General features: G+C 38.5%; 2 protein-coding genes across 6 annotated transcripts in view; both read right to left on the bottom strand.

Moving 5' to 3' along the window:
- The window catches only part of HTT (huntingtin), an 87,862-nt gene extending 81,451 nt beyond the window's left edge, over window positions 1-6,411 (bottom strand). For both annotated transcript variants that reach the window (XM_076335848.1, XM_076335850.1), the window contains exon 1: window positions 6,249-6,411. In XM_076335848.1, the coding sequence (XP_076191963.1) occupies window positions 6,249-6,349 (101 nt within the window). In that variant the 5' untranslated portion in view covers window positions 6,350-6,411. The remainder of the gene's footprint in view (window positions 1-6,248) is intronic.
- Window positions 6,412-9,629: 3,218 nt separating this feature from the next.
- GRK4 (G protein-coupled receptor kinase 4) overlaps window positions 9,630-20,695 on the bottom strand; it is a 43,174-nt gene continuing 32,108 nt past the window's right edge. For 2 of the 4 annotated variants that reach the window (XM_076335844.1, XM_076335845.1), the window contains exons 11-16: window positions 20,240-20,329; window positions 19,482-19,690; window positions 18,518-18,655; window positions 17,766-17,903; window positions 15,480-15,602; window positions 9,630-13,930 (exon numbers count right to left, since the gene is read on the bottom strand). In XM_076335844.1, coding sequence (XP_076191959.1) covers window positions 13,877-13,930; window positions 15,480-15,602; window positions 17,766-17,903; window positions 18,518-18,655; window positions 19,482-19,690; window positions 20,240-20,329 — 752 coding nt within the window. In that variant the 3' untranslated portion in view covers window positions 9,630-13,876. Of the gene's footprint in view, window positions 13,931-15,479; window positions 15,603-17,765; window positions 17,904-18,509; window positions 18,656-19,481; window positions 19,691-20,239; window positions 20,330-20,695 lie in introns of those variants that run through there. The other 2 variants (XM_076335846.1, XM_076335847.1) reach the window with 2 other exon arrangements.

Below are 20,695 nucleotides of genomic sequence, written 5' to 3'. Positions count from 1 at the left end.
ACTACTGTTGAGAGCATGCAGGCACACAAGCAAAGGGAAGGATACAAACTTAGAAAAAGAATGAACCATTTAACAGGGAATATCATATTAATTCTGTAAGTTTCACTGAGAAAATATTTGGGAAACAAAACTGAAGAATGAAGAGGAGCAAAGGGAAAGGAAGGAAGAAGTGGAACAGACCTAGAACAAAACTAAAATAAAGAAACTGATAGAAAGAAAAAGGTTGGGGAAAATAAGCCATGAGAACAAGCCTTGCAGACCGAAAAATACCACTTTTAAAGGGATCTTCCTCACACATTAGACTTCCTAAGTCACCTTAGACTTTTTTTGTCTGGCAAGTTCTTGAAACTTAGAGTTCTATTAAATCAACCATTTTTTATCTGAACTGGAAAGGATGCCGAGGCAATCCTATCATACACCACATTCCTCCAAATGGTTCTGCAATTATAAAAATAGCAAAGCTCTAGGCACAGTCTATGCCCGTCAAGAATAACATCCCTGTAGTAACACTTAGTATAGTCCAGGAAAGGCCAAGCTTAGTCAACTTGCAGCAAATGAGCGTAAAGAAAAAGAATAAAATTTACAGAATCAAAGAACGTGTATCAACAAGCGATGCAGAGCACAATATGAAAAGCTTCTACTTTGCAAAATTTGTTTAACATTCACTTCAACATGATATAAGCTTCTACAGCCCTTTACGGCCCAGTCTAGAACAGAAGCTTCTTCCCTGCTCCACCACCAACAAAGGAACTGAAAAAAAGGAGAGAGAGAGAGAGAGAGATTCACAACTATGACTGAAATTTTATTTCATTGTATGCAGAGCCTCCTACTCTTAACTTTACTGACATAAAATCACTTCTAGGAAAGCAGACGTTATCTTTTAAATAATTAACCAGTAGCAATCAATACTGAAGCCAAACTGCACACCCAAAGGTACCTCTCCTGGGTCTGTTTCTCAACAAGGAGGTACCTGCTTCTTCACTCACATTCACAGAGAATCTTCCCTTTTGTTTTCCAAGTGAAAACTGATCATCTGTATCTTTAGCGTTTAATTTTCTGTCTTAGAAAAAATAGCAAAACCATCAAACAGCAAAACAGTGTTTCTGAACTAGAAGTTGGAAAACACTGTGAACAGCCTTGAGATACATTAATATAGTTAACACAGCATTAAGGACCAACAGCAAGTAGCCAATAAGCACATTAAATTAAGCTAACTCAAAATACATTATTAGACAAAAATTTTGAAGAATTAAACTGTAATATTTAAGAGCTTTAGCTCAAATAATAGGACTGTTTTTGAAAAAAAGTCATTCTTTGCAAGCACCCCTGTCCTTTTTCTCCCATTGAAAGTGAGGGGTTGAAAAGTGTTTGCTCCCAAGATTTTAGTTTTTCTCCCAAGGATCCTCTCATCTCACTCCAGAAATGCTTTCCCTTTTTAAAAGTTTAAGGAATAGTTCTGAACAAAACCATTTTTCCCATTATAATTTGGCAGTATTTTGTTTAGGTAAGCTTCAGCGTTCCTCAAAGAGGATCTCTTCTTTGGCTTGTCTTCTTAAGCAACTGGCAGAATATGAGTAGCCAATCTGAATTTGATCAAGATATACGCCGTCTTTCTCTCTATCTTGAAAAAGCACCTCAGAGCCTTTAACAGCACTTTGAGATCACCTCTAACAAAACAGCAAATACTTCCTAAAATGTCCAACTGATTTTGCAACTCAAGTACTGTTGATGTGAACAGGCACCTAAGAAACTGAACAAATAATTTCAACTTTTATGACAGTTTTACCTAGCATTGCCCACACCTTTTATGAGCACCATTTTCAGTACACATTCAACCAAGAATAGAACGGACGCATCTGAACTTGCTCATAAGCTCACTATTTCAGATACAAAACACATTAAAGATATTGCTCAATAAGACTGCTTTCAGAATAAAGTTCTTTATTATCTACACATAATATAGCCCTGAGCAAGGCAGGCAGTAGGGTTCAATACTACTCAGGCTAGTACAGATCAACCCCTTCAGCAGATTTCTGTAAACAGAGAGCTCACCTAACACTGAATCTACCACCTCACTGAAATAACTAACTTAAAATAAATTTAAAAAGGCCTGAACAGAGAAAATTTCATGTGAAAACTTAGAAGGAATGCATATAGTTACCAAGTTACCATTTAAACCGAAATAATAGAAACTAGACTAACTGTCAGTTACTATCCAAAGGGAAAGAAGAACAAGAATTCAACTGAGTTTGCTGTACTGGACCTTTCATCTGCCATTTGGTTATTCAACTTCCAAAAAATCAGCCTTTGAAGGAATGAAAGAAAAGGTGAAGACAAACACTTAATGTACATTGTGCGCACGCACACAATTTCTGTGCCTACAGAGAGAGAAGAATAACAGAAAAGTATCTGGAGATAGAACACATGATTTTTTGGTTTTTTTTAAAAAAAAAGCTCTATTCAGAAGTATTATGAAGTCCTCAGGCAAACTGATGAGCATACCCAGGGGGACAACAGCAGCATCACATATTTCTTGGAAGAGAGGTGAAGTAGCAAGCCCCAAGTGTAAGGTCATTTCAGTTTGATGAATAACAGAAGGCAGGAGATATTGGAAGTAGCTGTTATCTACAGGAAGGCTTCATCTCACAGGCAGAGTTGTTTAATCTTCTGCATGCTTCTACAGACAATCTCTAGCCAAGAAGATTAATAAACAAAATAAGAAAACCAGCAAGCCCAGATAATTTTTCACTCCAAGTCCTGATGAGCTGGCTACAAAGAGATGCAGCTCACTGATGCTAATTTTTATTAGGCCTTGGAATTAAGGATCTGTAAAAAGAGTACAGAAGCTCTAAAGCTGAACCAGCATTAAGAAAAAGGGCCAAGCCAAACGGCTTGACATTAATCTTGAGAAAAGTAATGGGAAACTCAAAAAAGATTCTATTAATAACAAACAGAAATACGAGTGGATTAAGAAATAAACTAAGACCAAACACAGTGGACACTTCAAACAACATGTAGTAACACAGACAATGATGGATAGTCAAATAAAGTAGAACAGGTCTACAACACACCCTAGAAATGGTAACTCAAAAAAACCATCTAGGAACCACCACTGACAAGCAGGGCAATAGGTATTATCCATGCAGTTCACATGGTCTTCAGTTAAGCAAAAACTTCATGATACCTCTACATATAGCACTGATGAAACATGAAACCAATCTATGACCACAGCTTCAGTCAAACATAAAAAAAAAATCCAGAAAAGTTTATGAGTATAGAAAAATGGATATTGCTGGAGAGCTCTTTGGCTCTTGCAGCACCTTTTGCTGTAAAGGTAATGGCTAGAATCAAATATAAGGGAAAAAATAAAATCGGAAAAAGGGCATGATGACAAAACATTACAATAATTAACTATTAGAACAAGTTAACAAGAGAAAAGGTGAAGAATCCACCTTTGGATTAATCAGATCAAAGCTAAATACTTTTCCAGAAGAAACATTAGCAAGTCATTCTCTCAACTCACTGATAAGACATAAAAATGAATAAAACGTAAAATATAGGATGTTGTGTGACAGCCCATCTGCTTTTTAATTTCACTGAGTAAACTCTGAATTTTTACATCATACTAATAAAATTTTAAATTAGTGGGAGCTTTGTAGTCCAAAACAAAACACCAAATTCCAACTAAAATTTAAGAGTCTGAAAAAGCTGAAAATAGATATGGAGGAAAATAAGGTGCCTCAGCAGAAGTGTATAGAAGCAATATGATGACAGAGAGCTCAACCTAACTTTTCATAGAAGAAAAAAAAAAACAGCAAGAGATAAGAGAGGGGGCCAGAAACTGACATCTGACTGTAATGCACAATAAAAGCATAACACATGATTATTGCTGATTAAAATCTCTCAAAACAGAAGCAGCTCTTACCTTCTTGGTAAAAGCTTGAATTCAATTAATATTTTAATAAAAAAAGTAAAGCCAGGAGTTCAGAAGTCATTGTCTTACAATAAAGTGAAGAAAAACTTCAATACATGTTGTGCAAACAATTAAGTCTTCTCTACCCCAACCTCTGTGATCTTAAAACATTTCACAACAGGAGACAGACAGTCCTTAGTAGTTCTCATTCACTAACCAGATGTAGAATGCTCAGTTTCTACCAAAAATATTTAAAAGGCCATTTTTGCCTACTCCAACAGGAAAGATTTTTTTTTAAATTATTATTTTTAATCATGTAGAAGTAACATTGTGTTGCTGTAATTTAAGGTAGCTTATTTTGGGAGGGAAAAAAAAAGTAGAGGTGGGTAGTTAGTTTTACTTTTACTGTAGCAAAAAAAGTCCAACAAAAAAAAGTCTACCACCACCTGTAATAGTGAGATTACTCTATAACTCGAGGAATGACAGCTTATCACTTGTCTAACTTAGTTGTCTAACAACAACTTTGATTTAATGGACAATGTCAAATAGATATCTAATGAAACAATTAAAGAGCAAACTAGTAGCATTTATGCTATGACATTTGCCAATTAATTTATTCTTTCATTACTGACAGGTAAGCTCGTATCCTTTTACAACAGTAAACAGACAGAACAATAGGAAGTTACCACACAGTACTAAAAAAATATTTAAGTGCTATTTGTAGAAAACCACAGCGAAGATGAACACCTCTCCCCAAACGCAAGGAAAACACAGAAGCAGTTTTCCTTTCCAGTCCATTACAAACAGGAAAAAAAAAATGCAGACAGTATGGTGAATTACATTCAAAATGTCACCTGGTATTTCACTAAAAGTTTTGGAAACTTCAGCAAAGACTGCCACAATATCCTTTCATAGGCTTTTACGAGGCTTAGTGCTGTTACTGAATTTGTATGGCTCCCGGAGGCATGCAATACCATCAGCTTTCTGAAAACATACAGCCTATTTTTAAACGCAAAACAAAGTCAACAATTTTTTAATGCTTTGAGTTGAGTATGCCTAAATTCAGACCCCCAAACCAAGCAAAACATCCCTCAGCAAGCATCACAAATAACTTTCAGGACTTTCTCTTGAAATACCACGATCTATCTCATCAGTAACTTTCTAGACAGATTTTTTCAACTACATATAGGGAAGACTGGAAATACATGGCCACCTGTCTTCCATGTCACACAAAGTACTAGCACAAAAAATGCACGTAACAGAGCAGTTAGTCCCTGCAGACCAGTAAGGCATCTAAAAACAATTTGCTCATTAAGATGATGAGTTTTTTAATCTATTATGCCCCAAAAGTATGAAAACACATTGAGATTGTTTGAGACAACACTCTCCAAACAGTATCAACCATGACAATTTAGTTGGCATCCATATCAGAACGTACTGTGGGAGCAGGTGGCCAAGAGCCCAGCTCCACTGCTTAGCATCCTCTGCCAAAACACTACGCAACTGCCTATTTAGAAGTTACCTGCTCCTCAACCCTTCTGTTTCTCCTATCTCTCCAATACCTGGAGAAAAAGCAATAGCGTGACTCATGTATTTGTTCTGTAAAAATCTTAGTGCCTTTTCACCTGCTCAATAAAAGTTATTTTTAGAGGATGCAAATGTAAGGGGCAGCACTGTGGTACTGAACAGCTCCTCGCCCTTGCCCTCCAGTCATGCCTCCCAATGGGAAACCTGAACATCGCATGGATGTAATGCCTTTGCCCCCAAGGTTTAAGAAAGCAAAAAGGTATCTGAAATATTTAAACTAATTCCTCTTAGGTCTCTGCACAGCAAGTCACAGCACAAGACTTAAATGAAGTTTGTCATAAACAAACATCCACATCAACTCCCCCAGATGCATCAGAACTCAGACTTTAACTTTATTAGGCTTAGTTATGCTTAGGGGTTTTTGCCTTTTTTCCAGCAGTGTATTAGCCAAAGATAAGGTTTTACTTCCTAGAACCAGCATGTGAAACCCACATAGCATTCTTGTACCTCCCGTTCATTACCTATACTGCTGTATTTTCAAACGTGCTTGCCCAGAAAGTTATTCCTAGCTTAAACTTAAATAGAGAGCAGGCAGCACTCCCAGACACGTCCACAGGAACAGCCTCCCGCCAAGGACAGGGCAGCAGTCCCCGGGACTAACTCCTCCGGGGACTGCCAGCTGCCTCTCAGGCTATCGGCAGTTCCAGAGCAGCAGCGGCCTGGCGGGGCAGCCTCCCCACGGGGCAGGGGAGGATGCCGCCCAAGCGTTCCGGGAGCCCTCCCAAGTCCCCGGGTCCGGGTCACTCACGGTCTCTGGAGCGGCTCTTCGGGGATGGCAGCCGGACCCTGCTGCTGCTGGAAGGAGCGCAACGACTCGAAGGCCTTCATCAGCTTCTCCATGGTGGCCATGTCCGCTCCGCCCGCGCCGGCGGCACCGACCGGCCACTCCTCCCCGCCCTCTCACGGGCGCCCGGCGGCGGCCGCCTCCCTCCTCGCGGGCCCGACTCTTCTTCGTCTTCTTCCTCTTCCTCTTCTTCCTCTTCCTCCCCCTCCTCCTCCTCCCGGACTCGCTCTCGCCCGCTCGCCCGGCGCGCTCAAGCCAGCCGAGGCGCCGCCGCCAGCTCACGCCGCGCCGCCCGTCACTGCCGCAATGAATGAGGGAGACGCCGCAGGGGGCCGCGAGCATTCCCCAGCTGCCCCGCCGCCATCTTGAATCCTTCCCATCAGTCCCCACGCCGCTGCCCCGCCCCCGCCCCCTTCCCGGGCTGCCCCGCCCACTCCCGAGCAAGGTCCCAGCTCTGGGCTCCGCCACGCCGGACGCGCATGAGCGGACCACAAAGGCCGGCCCGGTGTCACGCGCACCCTTACGTACATACACACACAGGCACGCGGGCTAGCTAAGGGGCGGGGCAGCGGGGAGAGCGACAAGCTCTCTGCCCAATCAGAAAGACGGCTCCAGCCCTTCCTGAATGTGGATCAGGCAGACGCCCGCGCGTGACGAGGACCAAGGGCGCTCCCCCCGCGGCCGAGCGGGGAGGGCCCGCCGGGCCCTAGAGCCCGCCGTCCGGCAGCACGGCGGCGCCCCCTGCGGGGGCGGAGGCGGCCGCCCCGCGCACGGGAAGTGCCCCGACCCCCGAGCGGTGGCGGTACGTGGTTTGAGTGCGCACGGAGGGCGGCACGGCCCGAAAAATAGCCCTCGGAGGGGAAGCCCCACTCCCACCCTCGGCTCCGTGCCTGGCAGGGGCTGTGCCCGCGCTCCCCTTTCCCCGCGAGAAGGAGCGAGGCGGCAGCAGATGCAGCAGGTCCACCTCACCGGCCCTGTGAGAACCTGAAACTGCGCGAGTGGGACCCGAGCCCTCATCGTAACCCATCGACATCCCCAACAAAGCGGAGGCACACGCTCCATACGCCTCTACATCGAGTACGCACAAGGGGTAACCCCTACAGCTCCCCCACCCACGTTTCCAGCGAGCCCACGTAGTACGCAGGTGCTTGCCGAAGGCGCCGCCGGCGTTTCAGTTTTATTTTAGGCTGCGTGTAGGGAAGAGGAAACGCTTCCAGGAACAGGACACTTAAAACTTGGCAACGGACCCGTCCGCCTTTCAGCGCGGCTCTTGTGATTTTGGAGTTGCTTGATCAGGGGATACTTTCTGCACTCTTAAAGCACGTATTAAACATACAGTATACAAGAGAGACAGTATACAATATTTAAATCAATGATCCTATTACTAAGCACTTCGTAAAAAAAATTAGCACTATTGTGAACTTTCCCATTACAACCACTGATTTTAATGTATCTAGTTGCTGATACGCATTTTAAATGACAGCTGGTAAGAACTGGCAATTCAACTTGTATCTCAAACACATGGAATCGGTTCCAGCAATGGCAATGGAGCACATCTCTTGGATGTGCTTTTAAGAAAAGAAATTCTCAGTAATGACTTAATATGCAACTTGGTTATTGCTAGCAGGGATGGACATGATAAATGTGTAACAAAATGTGAGCTGTTAAGATAAAAATATTTTCCTGATTATTTTATGATAAAGCTTGCAGAGAGTTTTCTCTGGAACATATGGATGATCATGAATTTTTTATTTAGCAAATTATACATGAAAAAAGATGACAGCGTAGCTGGAATGCTGCCTACACTGTGGTAATTGCATGTGCCACTCCACACTTCGAAATAAGTTTAAGCACATTAAAAAGAGCGTAAGCTCATATCGAAGATTAAACAAGCCGCCAACCTAGTCAGTCTTTGCAAAACTGTTTTGAAGCTTTAGATCAAAATGTCTGCAGGTCCTCTAAAAGGGTTGCTGACTCACCGGCAGGAATGCCAAGGCAATGCCTGCCCACAAGCACGCTCCTCTTTGTTCTTCTTGTCTTTCCCAATTGATTGGTAGCGCGAGCCCTCTGGCTCATTAACCGCGAGTTGGGGTAATTGGAAAAGAACTCGGGGATATCAGGTTCTTCTTTGCCAAGTACCTTATCAGTAGATTCTCCCAATCGCTTTGCATGTCACAGATCCACGTCACCGATCCAGTTCAAATAGCAGCTGCACGAACAGCTGCACCAGCAAAAATAAAGCAATGTAAAACTGGCAAGGGGCAAGAACAAGCAGGCAGGGTTAGAGAACAGCCATCGTTACCACAAAGAAAAATAAACTCACAATCTCAATGGACTAACAGTGACTACCTAAAAGGTTATATGTAACTTAGTGAATGACGATGAATTCATCTCAACCTCCAGGAGAAAAAAATAGAAGAAACATGCTTTTATCTTGTCTGTAAGACAGATATGGACATCATGAACATGGAAAGGTTTCCTAAACACAGGCTACCTAGGCATAGGTTACCTCTTGATTTAATGTTTTTAAGAACAGGTTGGACAAGCACATCAAGAATATTTTTCACCCTGACCCAAAGTTACACTTAGGCCAGCATTTCTGCGTTTCCATGAACAATGCAGGAGGTAATTGGTACTACTCAATCCAATAGACTTCATGAGACTGCTGGCCCACGCAGTTCAACATACGCACAGATAATCTGCAATATGCCATAGCACAGTTATGTTACTCTTAAAGTCACTTAATTTGAAGCTGGTTTGTATAGTAATTGAGTGCTTAGCCCTTCAACTCGTCATAAAATTACAGTGAAAGCCTTTGCATAAACAGGGCAAAATGTTGAAAATACAAGCAGCCTACTGTTGAAAAGTATTTGATACAAAAAAACACAAATCCACCTAATACCAAGGTATAAATTCTCTCAAGGGGAGCGAAGTCTGGTTAGTTTCCTTTGGCAATAGTAGAAAATTCAATATGCAGGATAAGGCTGATGACAAGTAGAACTACAGCTACTACTGACCAATCTTGCATTCACATTCGTAGTGTTCTCACAGTGAATGTGTTAATGGAAAACAGCCCATCCTGATAATTGTCTTTTCACACAAATTTATGTAGAAATCAAGATTCAGACCATGAGATAAAGTATCAATTGAGCAAATACAACAGAGCTAGGGCACTTTTTCCTGGATCCGACAATCTTACATTGGTAAAGAACTTACACCATGTAATACACATTTTCTGCTTCAACAACTTGTGATTTTTTTTTTTAATTACAATTTTTCTTTTATCTATCCCGGCTACCATGATAGACATGGTAAATAAATCACATTAGACAGTAATACATGTGGTTGAGATACGCGGCAGTGTTTTGCTTTTATTTCAGGAATAACAATGCTAGAACATTCAGGAAAACAGCTCATACAAGAGCAGTTCAGTGGTTTGGAGATACTGGAACTAACACATCACATTTAACAGTCAGTTTTGCTATACTTGGAAAGAATTCTGGTGTTTTGGACACGTGGAACATGAGAAAAGCTACCTACATCTCATGTGCAAAACTTAGATTACACCATAAGAACAACTATGAAATAAAAAAGAATTGTACATTCAGCAGAAAAGACATCAGCATCACCAAAATGAGCCAGGCAGGTAATTCAAATCAAAGTAAACATAAACTTAGCTTAAAGATGCCTTCCGTTAATTTTTTTATTTTAATTCCATTTTTTAGTACTTCCTAAAGAGCAGTGTTTTCTGAAAATCTATACTAAAGTGAGGGTGATCATTCCAGTATTACAATTTAGTATTATACTAATTTAAACCAAAGCAAAATGATATTACTTCTGTTGAGTTATTTCAGTAACTTGTAAACAAGTATTCTTCATTTGTACAAATGGCAATAAGGAATTTCTTACATCAGTATTGTTCGAAAAATAACTGAAGTGCATTCTAAAAAGGGATTTTTAGTTGGTTTTAATAGCTTCTATCCTTGATTTCTCAAATTAGACAATTTTATTCTGAGATGGAGATAATTCATAATGAAAAACCTTCACATATGTTGTTTTAAGAATGATTTGGGAAAAAAGACATACAACATCTTCTATTAAAGGCTAAGATTTGTCAATAGCGCTCTCTTTGTTATGGAAATACCACATTTTTTTTCCTATTATTATACAGTAATTATTTTTAAGTGCTCATTGTTTCAACTGAGACTGGTTGTTGTTATAATCGAGAAACATAACACCATCTCTATTATGAACACTACACCTCTGGGGGGAAAAAAAAAAAAGCTGAATTTCTTTTATAGAAAGAGAACAACCCTGAGGCATGAGGATTCTATTCTGTTGGTCACAACATTCAAAAGCATTAAGTAAACCAATAAGATACTGGTACATTGTTTCACAGTTTCTGAATTTTGAGCTAAATATATAGATTCATGAGGTATGCACAAGCAGACATTAAGACTTACATACACAAATGCTTGGAAACACAAGCCACAGAAAAGGAGGGTTGATCTCATACAAGTAACTCCACGGAATTCCATAGATCTTTCCATACCTTGCACCAGTACAACAAAGCAGTTGGGTTGTTGGATTGTCTCACTGCTATTAAAGCCTTCTAACACATGGATCTAGAATCTGAATTCATGGAGGTATAATGAAGTCATACTGAATGACAAGAATTTACATTGGCTTTTTTTTAAAAAAAAAAAAAAAAGGGAATAAAAGGCTACATAATCAGTATACACAACCTGCTGCCTTCCCCCTTCTTTGTCTCAGTTGTGTCCTACAAAAATCAAGAGCAAAGTTCATGTTAAGTTTATCACACCACAGCATTTTGCTTTCAGGTGCTCTCCCCTCTCCCCGCTTTCAAAATGCATCTCCAAGCTACTAATACTCCAGTAAAGACATTTAACCAATGTTAGTCACCTTAGATTGAACAGCATAACATCTTAATCTCCATGTACCGTATAAGGAGAGTTATGCTGATCCTTCCAGTTTCTTGTCTTTTCTAATTCATTAGGGGGATTCACATTAGATAATATCTAGTCATTATTATGTGGTTGTATTTGTAGCCAAAAGGGAAAAATTTATAGTAGAAAAATGCCATCTTGATCCTACTGGGGAAAAAAAAACCAAAAACCAAACCAAACCAACAACCCAAACCCCAGCAGAATCTAGGTCCTAATCCTGCAAACGTAGTTACTCAAAAACAATTCAATAGTATTATTCAGAACATAAGAAAAAACTTGTGAAATGAAACTAAACAAAGCTTCACAAAAATGAACAAATCCTCCACTTTTTTGAATGGTTGGAGTTCCTTGTCCAAAGAAGCGGACGTATAAATAACCACTTCTTAGGAACAACTTCCCTTTTCTCTTCATCTAGTCTTTTTTCTTCACAGATCCCTGGAGAATAAGTGTTAAGTCTCAGCACTCCAAAATAAAAGGGTAGATTTTTTTTTTTTAAGTTAAGATCCCTCCCCCTCCAATATGGAAAGAAAATTTGAAATACATGATAAATAGACTTTCAGATTTTTTTTTAATTTGTTAAAGCCAATTTCCTGTATTTTCTTCATAAAAATTACTCAGCTTGTGTCCATGGTATTCTTGCCCAAATTTCAAGTTGCTCTAAGCAGGCATTAAATCCAGACTGTCACCCCATATGTCTAGTGTTAATATGGTCACCTTTGCCTCAGAACAGCAAACCTAAGATCTTAAAAAATTAATCAGAGAAACATGATCACTTCTCCAACCAAGGAGGTATTTATAAAACACTTTTGTTACTTCCCTATTTCTCCACTCCCCATCTTTTTAGAGTCCTTCAATTATTGTGGTACATAATAAAGAGGGTCAGGTCAGACCATGCCAGCTCATTGTCTCACACATAATGGTTCCAGCCAACACCCTTACTTCAGATATTTCTCTTTCTGTCAAGCCTCCCATCCCTTCACTATTGCATCAGACCATCTTCCAGTTAATTCATTCAGCTCTCCCTCTGCCAATTTCTCCCTTTGTACTTTCTACGGCAGTCATTTTGCTGTCCTCTGTGCTGTTTTAGACATCAGGAAAAATGCACTGAAAACACAGGAAGACAGTCTCATTCCTCATTTCTGTGGCACAGTAGCCAAGAGGAACAATTTCAGATAGACACCAGTTCGGCCCCAGTAGGATTCTGTAACACACTGGTCTTCCAACTTTTTTCAAATTCTAACCCATTAAAACATTTGTCACTGGAGACAAAGTACTGTGAATTAAAACCTGACAATAGGCTTGAGTATCAAAGGTCTCTTCTGAGTTTCTCAGAAGCAGCTTAAGTTTCTTCCAGTGGGTCTGCGGATCACAAATTTTGAAAACAGAAGAGGCTTTTAATGAAATGTGTTCCCTAAATTCATTCTCATGCACAGATTAATAGTTTTACTGGAAACTTTACAAAATAAAGAGAAAGTGTGGCATCCTTTGAGTCCAGAAGAACAGAAGTTTGACAAGTTTTCAAGCAGCTGGAAACAGTTTTACGAGTGAACATCAGGTAATTGTAACTAAGACTTCAATACCAGCTCCACATCTGTGTCAAGCAATGATTAAAGGCAGGTTTTAATGTTTAAATTTTTAAAGGTTATAAGGAAAGATTATTTACATAATTAAATTTGATACTTAATACTACCTTGTCCTTCCCTCAGTGGCAGTGATCACTGTCAACCCTACAACACTGCGTATTACAACATAATAAGCAGAGAGGAGGTTAGTAAGAAGAGCCCATGCTTTGTTTTTTAACTCATTATAAAACTAGAACATCCTACATGGAGTTGTAAACAATTTCATTTACAGAAAAAAATAAAAAGATGTCCCCACAGGTAAAAAGAAATCCTTTTAGTAAAGACAACAAAGTACTCAAAAATATAGTTATAAAATTTTGGCATGGGTCTACTTGCATGGTCCATGCCAAGAAACTGTATGGAGAGGATGTTTAAGATGGGTAGAAAGGAAAGAATGGGGTAATACAGTTTGTTACAGGATTAAGTAAAATGTTCAGAATTCTCTATATATAGAAATACAGAAGGACATTCTACAGAGCCAGATAGTGAAGAGCAATTCATAATAGCTGGCCACAGTGCACTGAATTCCTTTTTCCTTAGCAGTTGCTTGAGAGATACAGTAGGTAATAGCACTGCCATGCTGCCGGATAATACCGGAATTATGAAATTTATCAGTACAGCAATTTCACTGTTAAGAAAACTGCTAATGAAGATCCTAATGAACAAGAAGACTTTTACCAGGAGCATACAAAGTAAAGTTACATTGATGCCATAGATATTCTCTCTGTGCTTTAAAATCCTTTTAGTATTTCTAGATTCATTCCACTGGGGAGGAAAAAAAAAAATCAAGATAAATCAAATACATACAGAAACACACTCACTCAAATGGCACTCATTGCTTTTTGTACAATTAAGCTTTAGTGAAAATATACATCTTAAAACAAATGAAGTACAAATGTACAAAAATCCTTGAACTCAGATAAAAAATATATATAATACACTTTGCTACAGAGATATAAAACATTTAAAGTTTGCTCATCCTTTCTGATGAGAGTAAAATGATTTAAAGTCTGGAGGACTCCTGCTCATCATCACTGCAATCAGATTTAAAGCAGACCTGCAAGAGAAGACAAAGAGACAATTCAGCTGCAGAACTATTGTTGGTTTGTGTGTTTTATGGGGCACAGAAAGGCTGGGGGGTGGCTCTTTTTCCAGTACATTTTACTCCATACTAACTAAATGCTTGGGAATATCAAAGGAAACCACAACCCAACCCCAAATCTCAAGTCATTAAAGTTTCATTTAACCTTAAGATCTTTCCTTCTTTTAACTTCACAGGACAATTAACTGCAGTCTTATTATTTCAAAACCAACTGAAGGCTCTCAAGCCGTATTAATTTTTTTTTAGGACTCTTTCTCAATACATCGAACCATATCTGGGGACAATATGAACCCTGCTGATTCAGCTTGAAAAGACTACAGTAAGACACAAGCTTTAACTTTAGCTATGTGAGATTATTAGTACACTTAACCATTCTTTCTATTCCATTACTGTAAGTGGGGGAAAAGTGAATTTGAAAAGGTGAACTAAAAATGACAGTACTATTATACATTCCATTAGCATTGTACCATTTTAGAGAGGTGAATTACCAGCTGATGACAAAAAATATCATCATGCAATTTTAATACATGGCCCTGTTGTGGCTACTTAATGATATGCTCCTAGCAATTTTAAAATTCCATTTCTGCTTGAAAGCAAAAGTAATTTCTACAGAAGTGTTCTCTACTGGAATATACTCATGCTTCTCAAGATAATTCTACTCTAAGTGCAGGCATACTGAGCAAGCAGAATTGTGTACAGCATCTTCAACTGAAAACCTTTACAAATAGCCTATTTCTCACAACCTATAAACGAACACAGTATGCCACCTGCTTTTTAGGTGGTAAATACTCAATTCATATACCTCTAAATGTTTACTGAAGAGTAGAAGTTATGTGTGTAAGAAAAGGCTGTGCATTATCAGAAGCTATGTAAACATATGTGTACATATTGTTGTTGTTTTGGTAAAGGCATTAAACTTCCTAAGATACTTTAACATTTGTTTCGTGACACTTCTTTACACTCACTCATTTAGGGGATATTTTTACTTATTTGCTTAATACACTAGAAGGATTCATTGGGAACCCAACTTTTTAAAGGAGCGAGTCCTAGGAATTGCATCACTCCACCACACCTGCTTCTGAGTTCATTAGTCAATTTTATTCAAGTTTTTACAGAGGGGGCCTCAATTATCTCTGAAGTCATCTCCCCAGAAGTTTTTATAAAAACTGGCAAAATGCATAAGGAGCAAGACCCAAATTAGTATCTTTAGGAAAGAAAGATCTATAGCACAGCTGTTAACAGCACACACTACCTTTTCCCCAGGTAACAGCTAGCAGACGCTAGAAGAAGACAGAATGCTGAGGGAGGAAAAACTCCTGGACTTACAGGGATTGCTACAGTTTCTGAAATGCAGTGCAGGGGCAAAGCCATAATAAACCAGATTTCATTAGTTTCAGTATTCAGCAAACAACTTGTTTTTCCTATCATAAAATAATATAAAAAATGGAATGGATATTAAGGTCTTATTGGTAATTTTCTTATGAAAGAAAAGAAATACCCTTACCTCTCCACTAAAAAGTCTGTGAAAGAAGCCTCTCTTTGGTTTAGGAGACCTCTCTCTGTCTGGTGACACAGTACCATCAGTTTCATATGCATTGATATCTTCAAAGCATCCCGTTTCAATCATCTTTGAAACACAGGAAGTATAAATGAAATATCCATACAAGCCTCTCAAACATGTTCCACGTATTACATATTTACTTTGGCTGGGTACTCCTAACAACTTACAAATTCATCAGCCAAACTACACCACTCGCAGAGCTCCATGAAGGAAGGCACAACGTCTACATTAACTCTCCTGTGCATCCAGAGAACTACAGAATAGCAATGAGAGCACTATCATGCAGGTAAGTACTCTCATGCTCCCTTGCTTTGGTAAGGCATTTCTTCTGCCCATGATGCAATAAGCAGAAGCTTTTAGAACCAGAAATTGATTTTCCTTTCATCTATCCTGCTCATTTCAGAGCAGTCTAGCCTAACAAATATTATATCTCTATACCCTGGACTGAACTTTATTAATAAACATGACATTGAGTAGGATAAATTATTATTCTATGCAGAATACTAGTACCTGCATAGTATTAGGGGGGAATACTTTTTACAAAGGGGATGAATTGCACTCTTGGGGAAAAAGCAGCTGATATCTGACCACAGTAATTTAAACATCATTCTGTTGTTTTGGGCAACCGTCCATCAAAACACAACAATATCCCATAATTAAAAATAAGGCAATGAGATATAGAAGGCAATACTTTATGAAAAAAAATAAAGAGATAACGAAGACGGGTCTCTGGAGAGAAGCAAGGGATTTTGAAATAATCCATGTTTGTGAACACAGAAAACAAAAGAATTAAAAATACAATTACCAGGTGCAGAAAGGACAGCAGAAAGAGTAAATGCCAAAATGTAACAAACAGGCGTGGTCAGAAGGGGGACAGTGGCTAACGCCCACATGTAGTTGGCATTTATCTGTGAGTGCCACTGATACACATCTATCATAATGGGCATGCAACCAAATGAGTATACCTCATAGAGGGAGAGAGGGCATAAAGAGCAATAAGAAATGCGGTCTGCTTTTGCTGTAAACCATGACATTAGGTAAAGTATGGGAGGGGAGGAGGAATTCTGAAGGGACTGAGAGCAAAGATTTGAGGGAAAGCTCAGTAACATGAATTAAAAGAAAAAATAAGCACAAATGTAAAATGAAGTCTGCACAGTTATTCCCTGAAGAGAAGGAATTACCATCACCAGAATTCCACAACTACTTTCAACTTTATCCCTCTATGTGGGGTTAGAGTTATTAAGCTGCAGTGCATTTCTTAATGGCTGGATCATATCATGAAGTTCAGAATTACAACACAGCATAGGAAATATTTCTTTCTCCAACAGCCTAAGGTTCATTGCTTCTTAGTGAAGACTTTCTATGTCAAATTACACCTTTCAAATCTCCTTCTTAATGAAATGCAAAAAAAAAAGCAAAAGGGAAAGTATTTTCTCTGACTTGTTCAGAAGTTGCTCATCTTTTGTGTTCAAGCTTTAAATGAAATTAAAAAAATCATACTGGGAAAGAAACTACACTAGTAGAATTCAAAACAAGACTAATTTCAGAAAGTTATCAACATCTTATAATAGGGGGAAGGCATTCATAACAAGAACTACAATTTTAAATAATTGTTAGAGTGCTCTTCCTGAAATAATAAAGAAAATTTGAATTTCCTAAACACAGACTGAACTACATGCAGAGGTAGCAAAATTCTAGTATTCTATGCAGAATACTAGAATACTTATTCACTAGGCAGATGAAAAAGCTTTAAGAGAAAATCTGACTCAACTGATGTTGAACTGTTTGTTTTGAAAGCTTAGAAAAGGTGAATCTGCAGTTCTGTGTTACTATGTCACTTGGGTACTCTATTGATATACAGGCATGATACATAAACAGCTTGCACTGCACCTATTTGCTTTTGAATACTTTGAATAGCATTCTATCCCTCTCCTATGAAGAGCAATATTGAATAACATGTGATAGAAGAACAAGGAAAATGTGGTCATACTAATGCTAAATACTGTTCTGTGGGCTGTATCTATGATGACAAGATGCCAGATTCTACTTATGCAAATTTAACATACATCTCAATTTTTAGCAACTTGTTTATGTTTTGGGAAGAACTTTTTTCTGAAGTCTCTCAGCGAAGAATTCTACGGCAGAAAGTTAATACTGTAATTATATCCCTTATTAAATCTTCTATATTGCTGTGCTAAAGAAAATAATCTTTTATGAAATATACAATACCTCATTTTGCCAAGGGATTGAGACACAACCCGTAACAAATTTGGAATAGAAGTCATCATCTGTAGTATCCAGGTTCACTCCTTTCACTGTTGAGAACTGCTCTATGTCCAGGACATCTTTACAATATACGGCACGTGGCTGCAGTACAATACAAGATTGCTTCATTAAGGTTTTGGGGGGTTTTTAACGTTTTTTTTTTTTCTTTCCTAGATGAGCAAAGGGGGAGCAAAATGCCTGCAGTTTATATTTCACATTGCTGATCACCAAATTACACCATTCTACAAAACAGAAATGCAAAAACTTGAAAGACTCTCTTTATAAGGCACCTGAGCAATTCCATCTGTCCCGCAAGTAACAGAAAAGAAATAACAAAACCAGAAACAGCATGCAACTTCTCTGGATTTCTTAATGGTTTTTATAATTCACTCATCTTCCGTCACCGTCCTTTCACAACTCCAGAGTAATTTCTTCAAAGCTAATCTTCATTTGTTCAGCATCTGAGCTAGGGAAGTAGACTTTTAAGGGCTAAGAAATCAGCTACAAAGCTTCCTAGAGCAATACCACTATTGTAAATTGTTTTGTCATCTTGGATGAAATGCCACAAAACAACTAGCCATCAATAGCTACAATGGCATTCTCCTGCCAATTTAACTAACTTTAAAGGTTTCTCTGGAGTTCACATGATTGCTGACACAGAATTATGACAGTTCTTGCCTTTTTAGATACTAATCAAATCTGTCTCACCTACTTACATCTGGCAAGAACGGAGGTTCTAACATGTTAGCTTCCAGCCGCTTGAAGTTAATATTCTTGAAAATAGGATGTTGCTTTACAACAGCAGCTCCATCTTCAGTGCAACCCAGTCGTTCCCCTGGATTTTTAGCAAGTAACTGCAAAGATACAGAAGAAAAAGCTGATCCAGTGATACAATCCCACAATGAAAAAAAAAAAATCTATATACAATGTCTTTCGATAAGTTTATTTTGTTACTTGGCCTTTTATTAGATGACATTTATCATGGTATCAAAATGAACTGGAAATCCACTACAGCATTCTGGGAGCAAAAAGATTTTCAGTAGACAAAAGAATCCCTGAAAGCAGACCATTTGAAGATTATACCCAAAGTTATATGGAAATATTTTAATTGATGCCATGCTAAATAGATTTTACAGTACAGACTTTGCACTAGACTTTACTTTCAGGAAATACAGACTTACTTTTTTTCCAGTGGGGTTAAGTAATGCACGTATTTTGCATAAACTAGCAAAGAAAAGTTTTGAAGCTTTCTGTATAGACATGCTTCTTACTAAATTTAAGAACATGCAAGATAAAAAAACCCCTGTTGCCTTGTACAGATTCTTTTAGGCAAAGAAACTAATATACTACTCTGCCATTTCTCCCCATACAGTATCAAAGTTGAGCATGCTATTGTACTCCGTCTATAGTTACATGTGGTCCAAGGAGTACTGGACCTTTTCATTCACGTGATGAAAAATCAATTTATGTAGCCTTCCTTCATCTTGAAAAAAGTTCTGAATTCTCAAAGTTTGATAATTGAACAATTCATGGACAATCACAAAATTCCATCTGAACCAAAGAAAGGTTTAAGAACTCCAGCTTTGAAAAATTTTCAATAGAAAATGTTAAAATAAAGTAGTTCATCTCTTAAAAGGGATTAGAAATTTAATTTTCAAACCTCTATGTCTCTTCACCCACCATCCTGCAGATGGATTTTGCCTCCTCTGAGAACTTGTCTGAATATGTTTCCTGGTCTTCCTTTACTCTCCGGTCAATCTCATCCCGTTTGACCCTTTCTTTATGCTTCCTGAATGGAGACTGTCCTTCAATCATTTCATAAATCAAGCACCCAAGACCCCACCAATCTGGGCTGAATGTATACTTTTCGTTTTTGAGCACTTCTGGAGCTACAAAACAAAAACAAAGAAACCTCCATGACAATTCACTTGAAATTAACTAATTAAATACTGAAAAAACTCTCAGGCACTCTTTTGGCTCTCTGCAGAGATCTTTGCGTAACTCCTCTGTACTTCGAAGAAACGTTAATTTCTACAGCGAGGACTCTGTTTATATCCAAAAGAAGCACTTAAGTTCTTTAACACTTAAGATCAGTATTGTTTACAAACTAAGAATGAAGTTTTTCCAAAGCATGGAAACAAATGTGTTGTCACAGTAATTCATCTGCTTACCTGTGACCCTAAATCTCTTTTAATCTCAGAAAAAAATTAGGCGCTTTCTTAAAGTTCTACCTAAAGCTAGAATTTCCAGAGTTAAGTTTTCAAGTTTATCAGTAGGCTTATAATTGACTACTAACATCTATCACCGCATAACCTTCCTTCCCATAAAATGTCTAGTAACTAATCCAGACCAAATACAGTTCTTTGGACAAGTCATTCATATATTCACAGAAGCAAATTTTCTGGTAAAACGTAACTAGCAAAGGATACTTTACGCACCCATGTAACCAACAGTCCCAACCCGTCCTCGGACCGTTTCTCCTTCTGGAATCTGCACAGCTAATCCAAGATCTGAAATTCTGATATGTCCTATTTACATTAAAATAAATTATACATAGTCAGCAAATAATAAAATATCACCACTTTTAAACCAAAAAATTTTCGTAGCATACCTCATCAAAAAAGCCACCCAAAACATCAAAACATTCATATACTCAGAGCACTAAGGTTATTTAACTTATCTAGAAAGGAGTGATTTATCATTATTCAACCCTCCCTTAAATACGTAAAGGAAGAGAGGCACAGATCTAACTGATTTCCTGAAGGTCATACAAAAAAAATTGCTGTTAAGTACTGTAATTCCTAGCTTTGGCATAGGTTGCTACTCTGGGACGAATAGAAATGATGACTGCTCATTTCAAATTCTGTATCTACGCATCAGACACTTGTATTTTT

Source organism: Aptenodytes patagonicus, chromosome 4 (genome assembly GCF_965638725.1).
Source record: "Aptenodytes patagonicus chromosome 4, bAptPat1.pri.cur, whole genome shotgun sequence".
In the NCBI taxonomy this organism is placed as follows: domain Eukaryota; kingdom Metazoa; phylum Chordata; class Aves; order Sphenisciformes; family Spheniscidae; genus Aptenodytes; species Aptenodytes patagonicus.
This window is presented reverse-complemented; position numbering and strand designations above follow the sequence as displayed.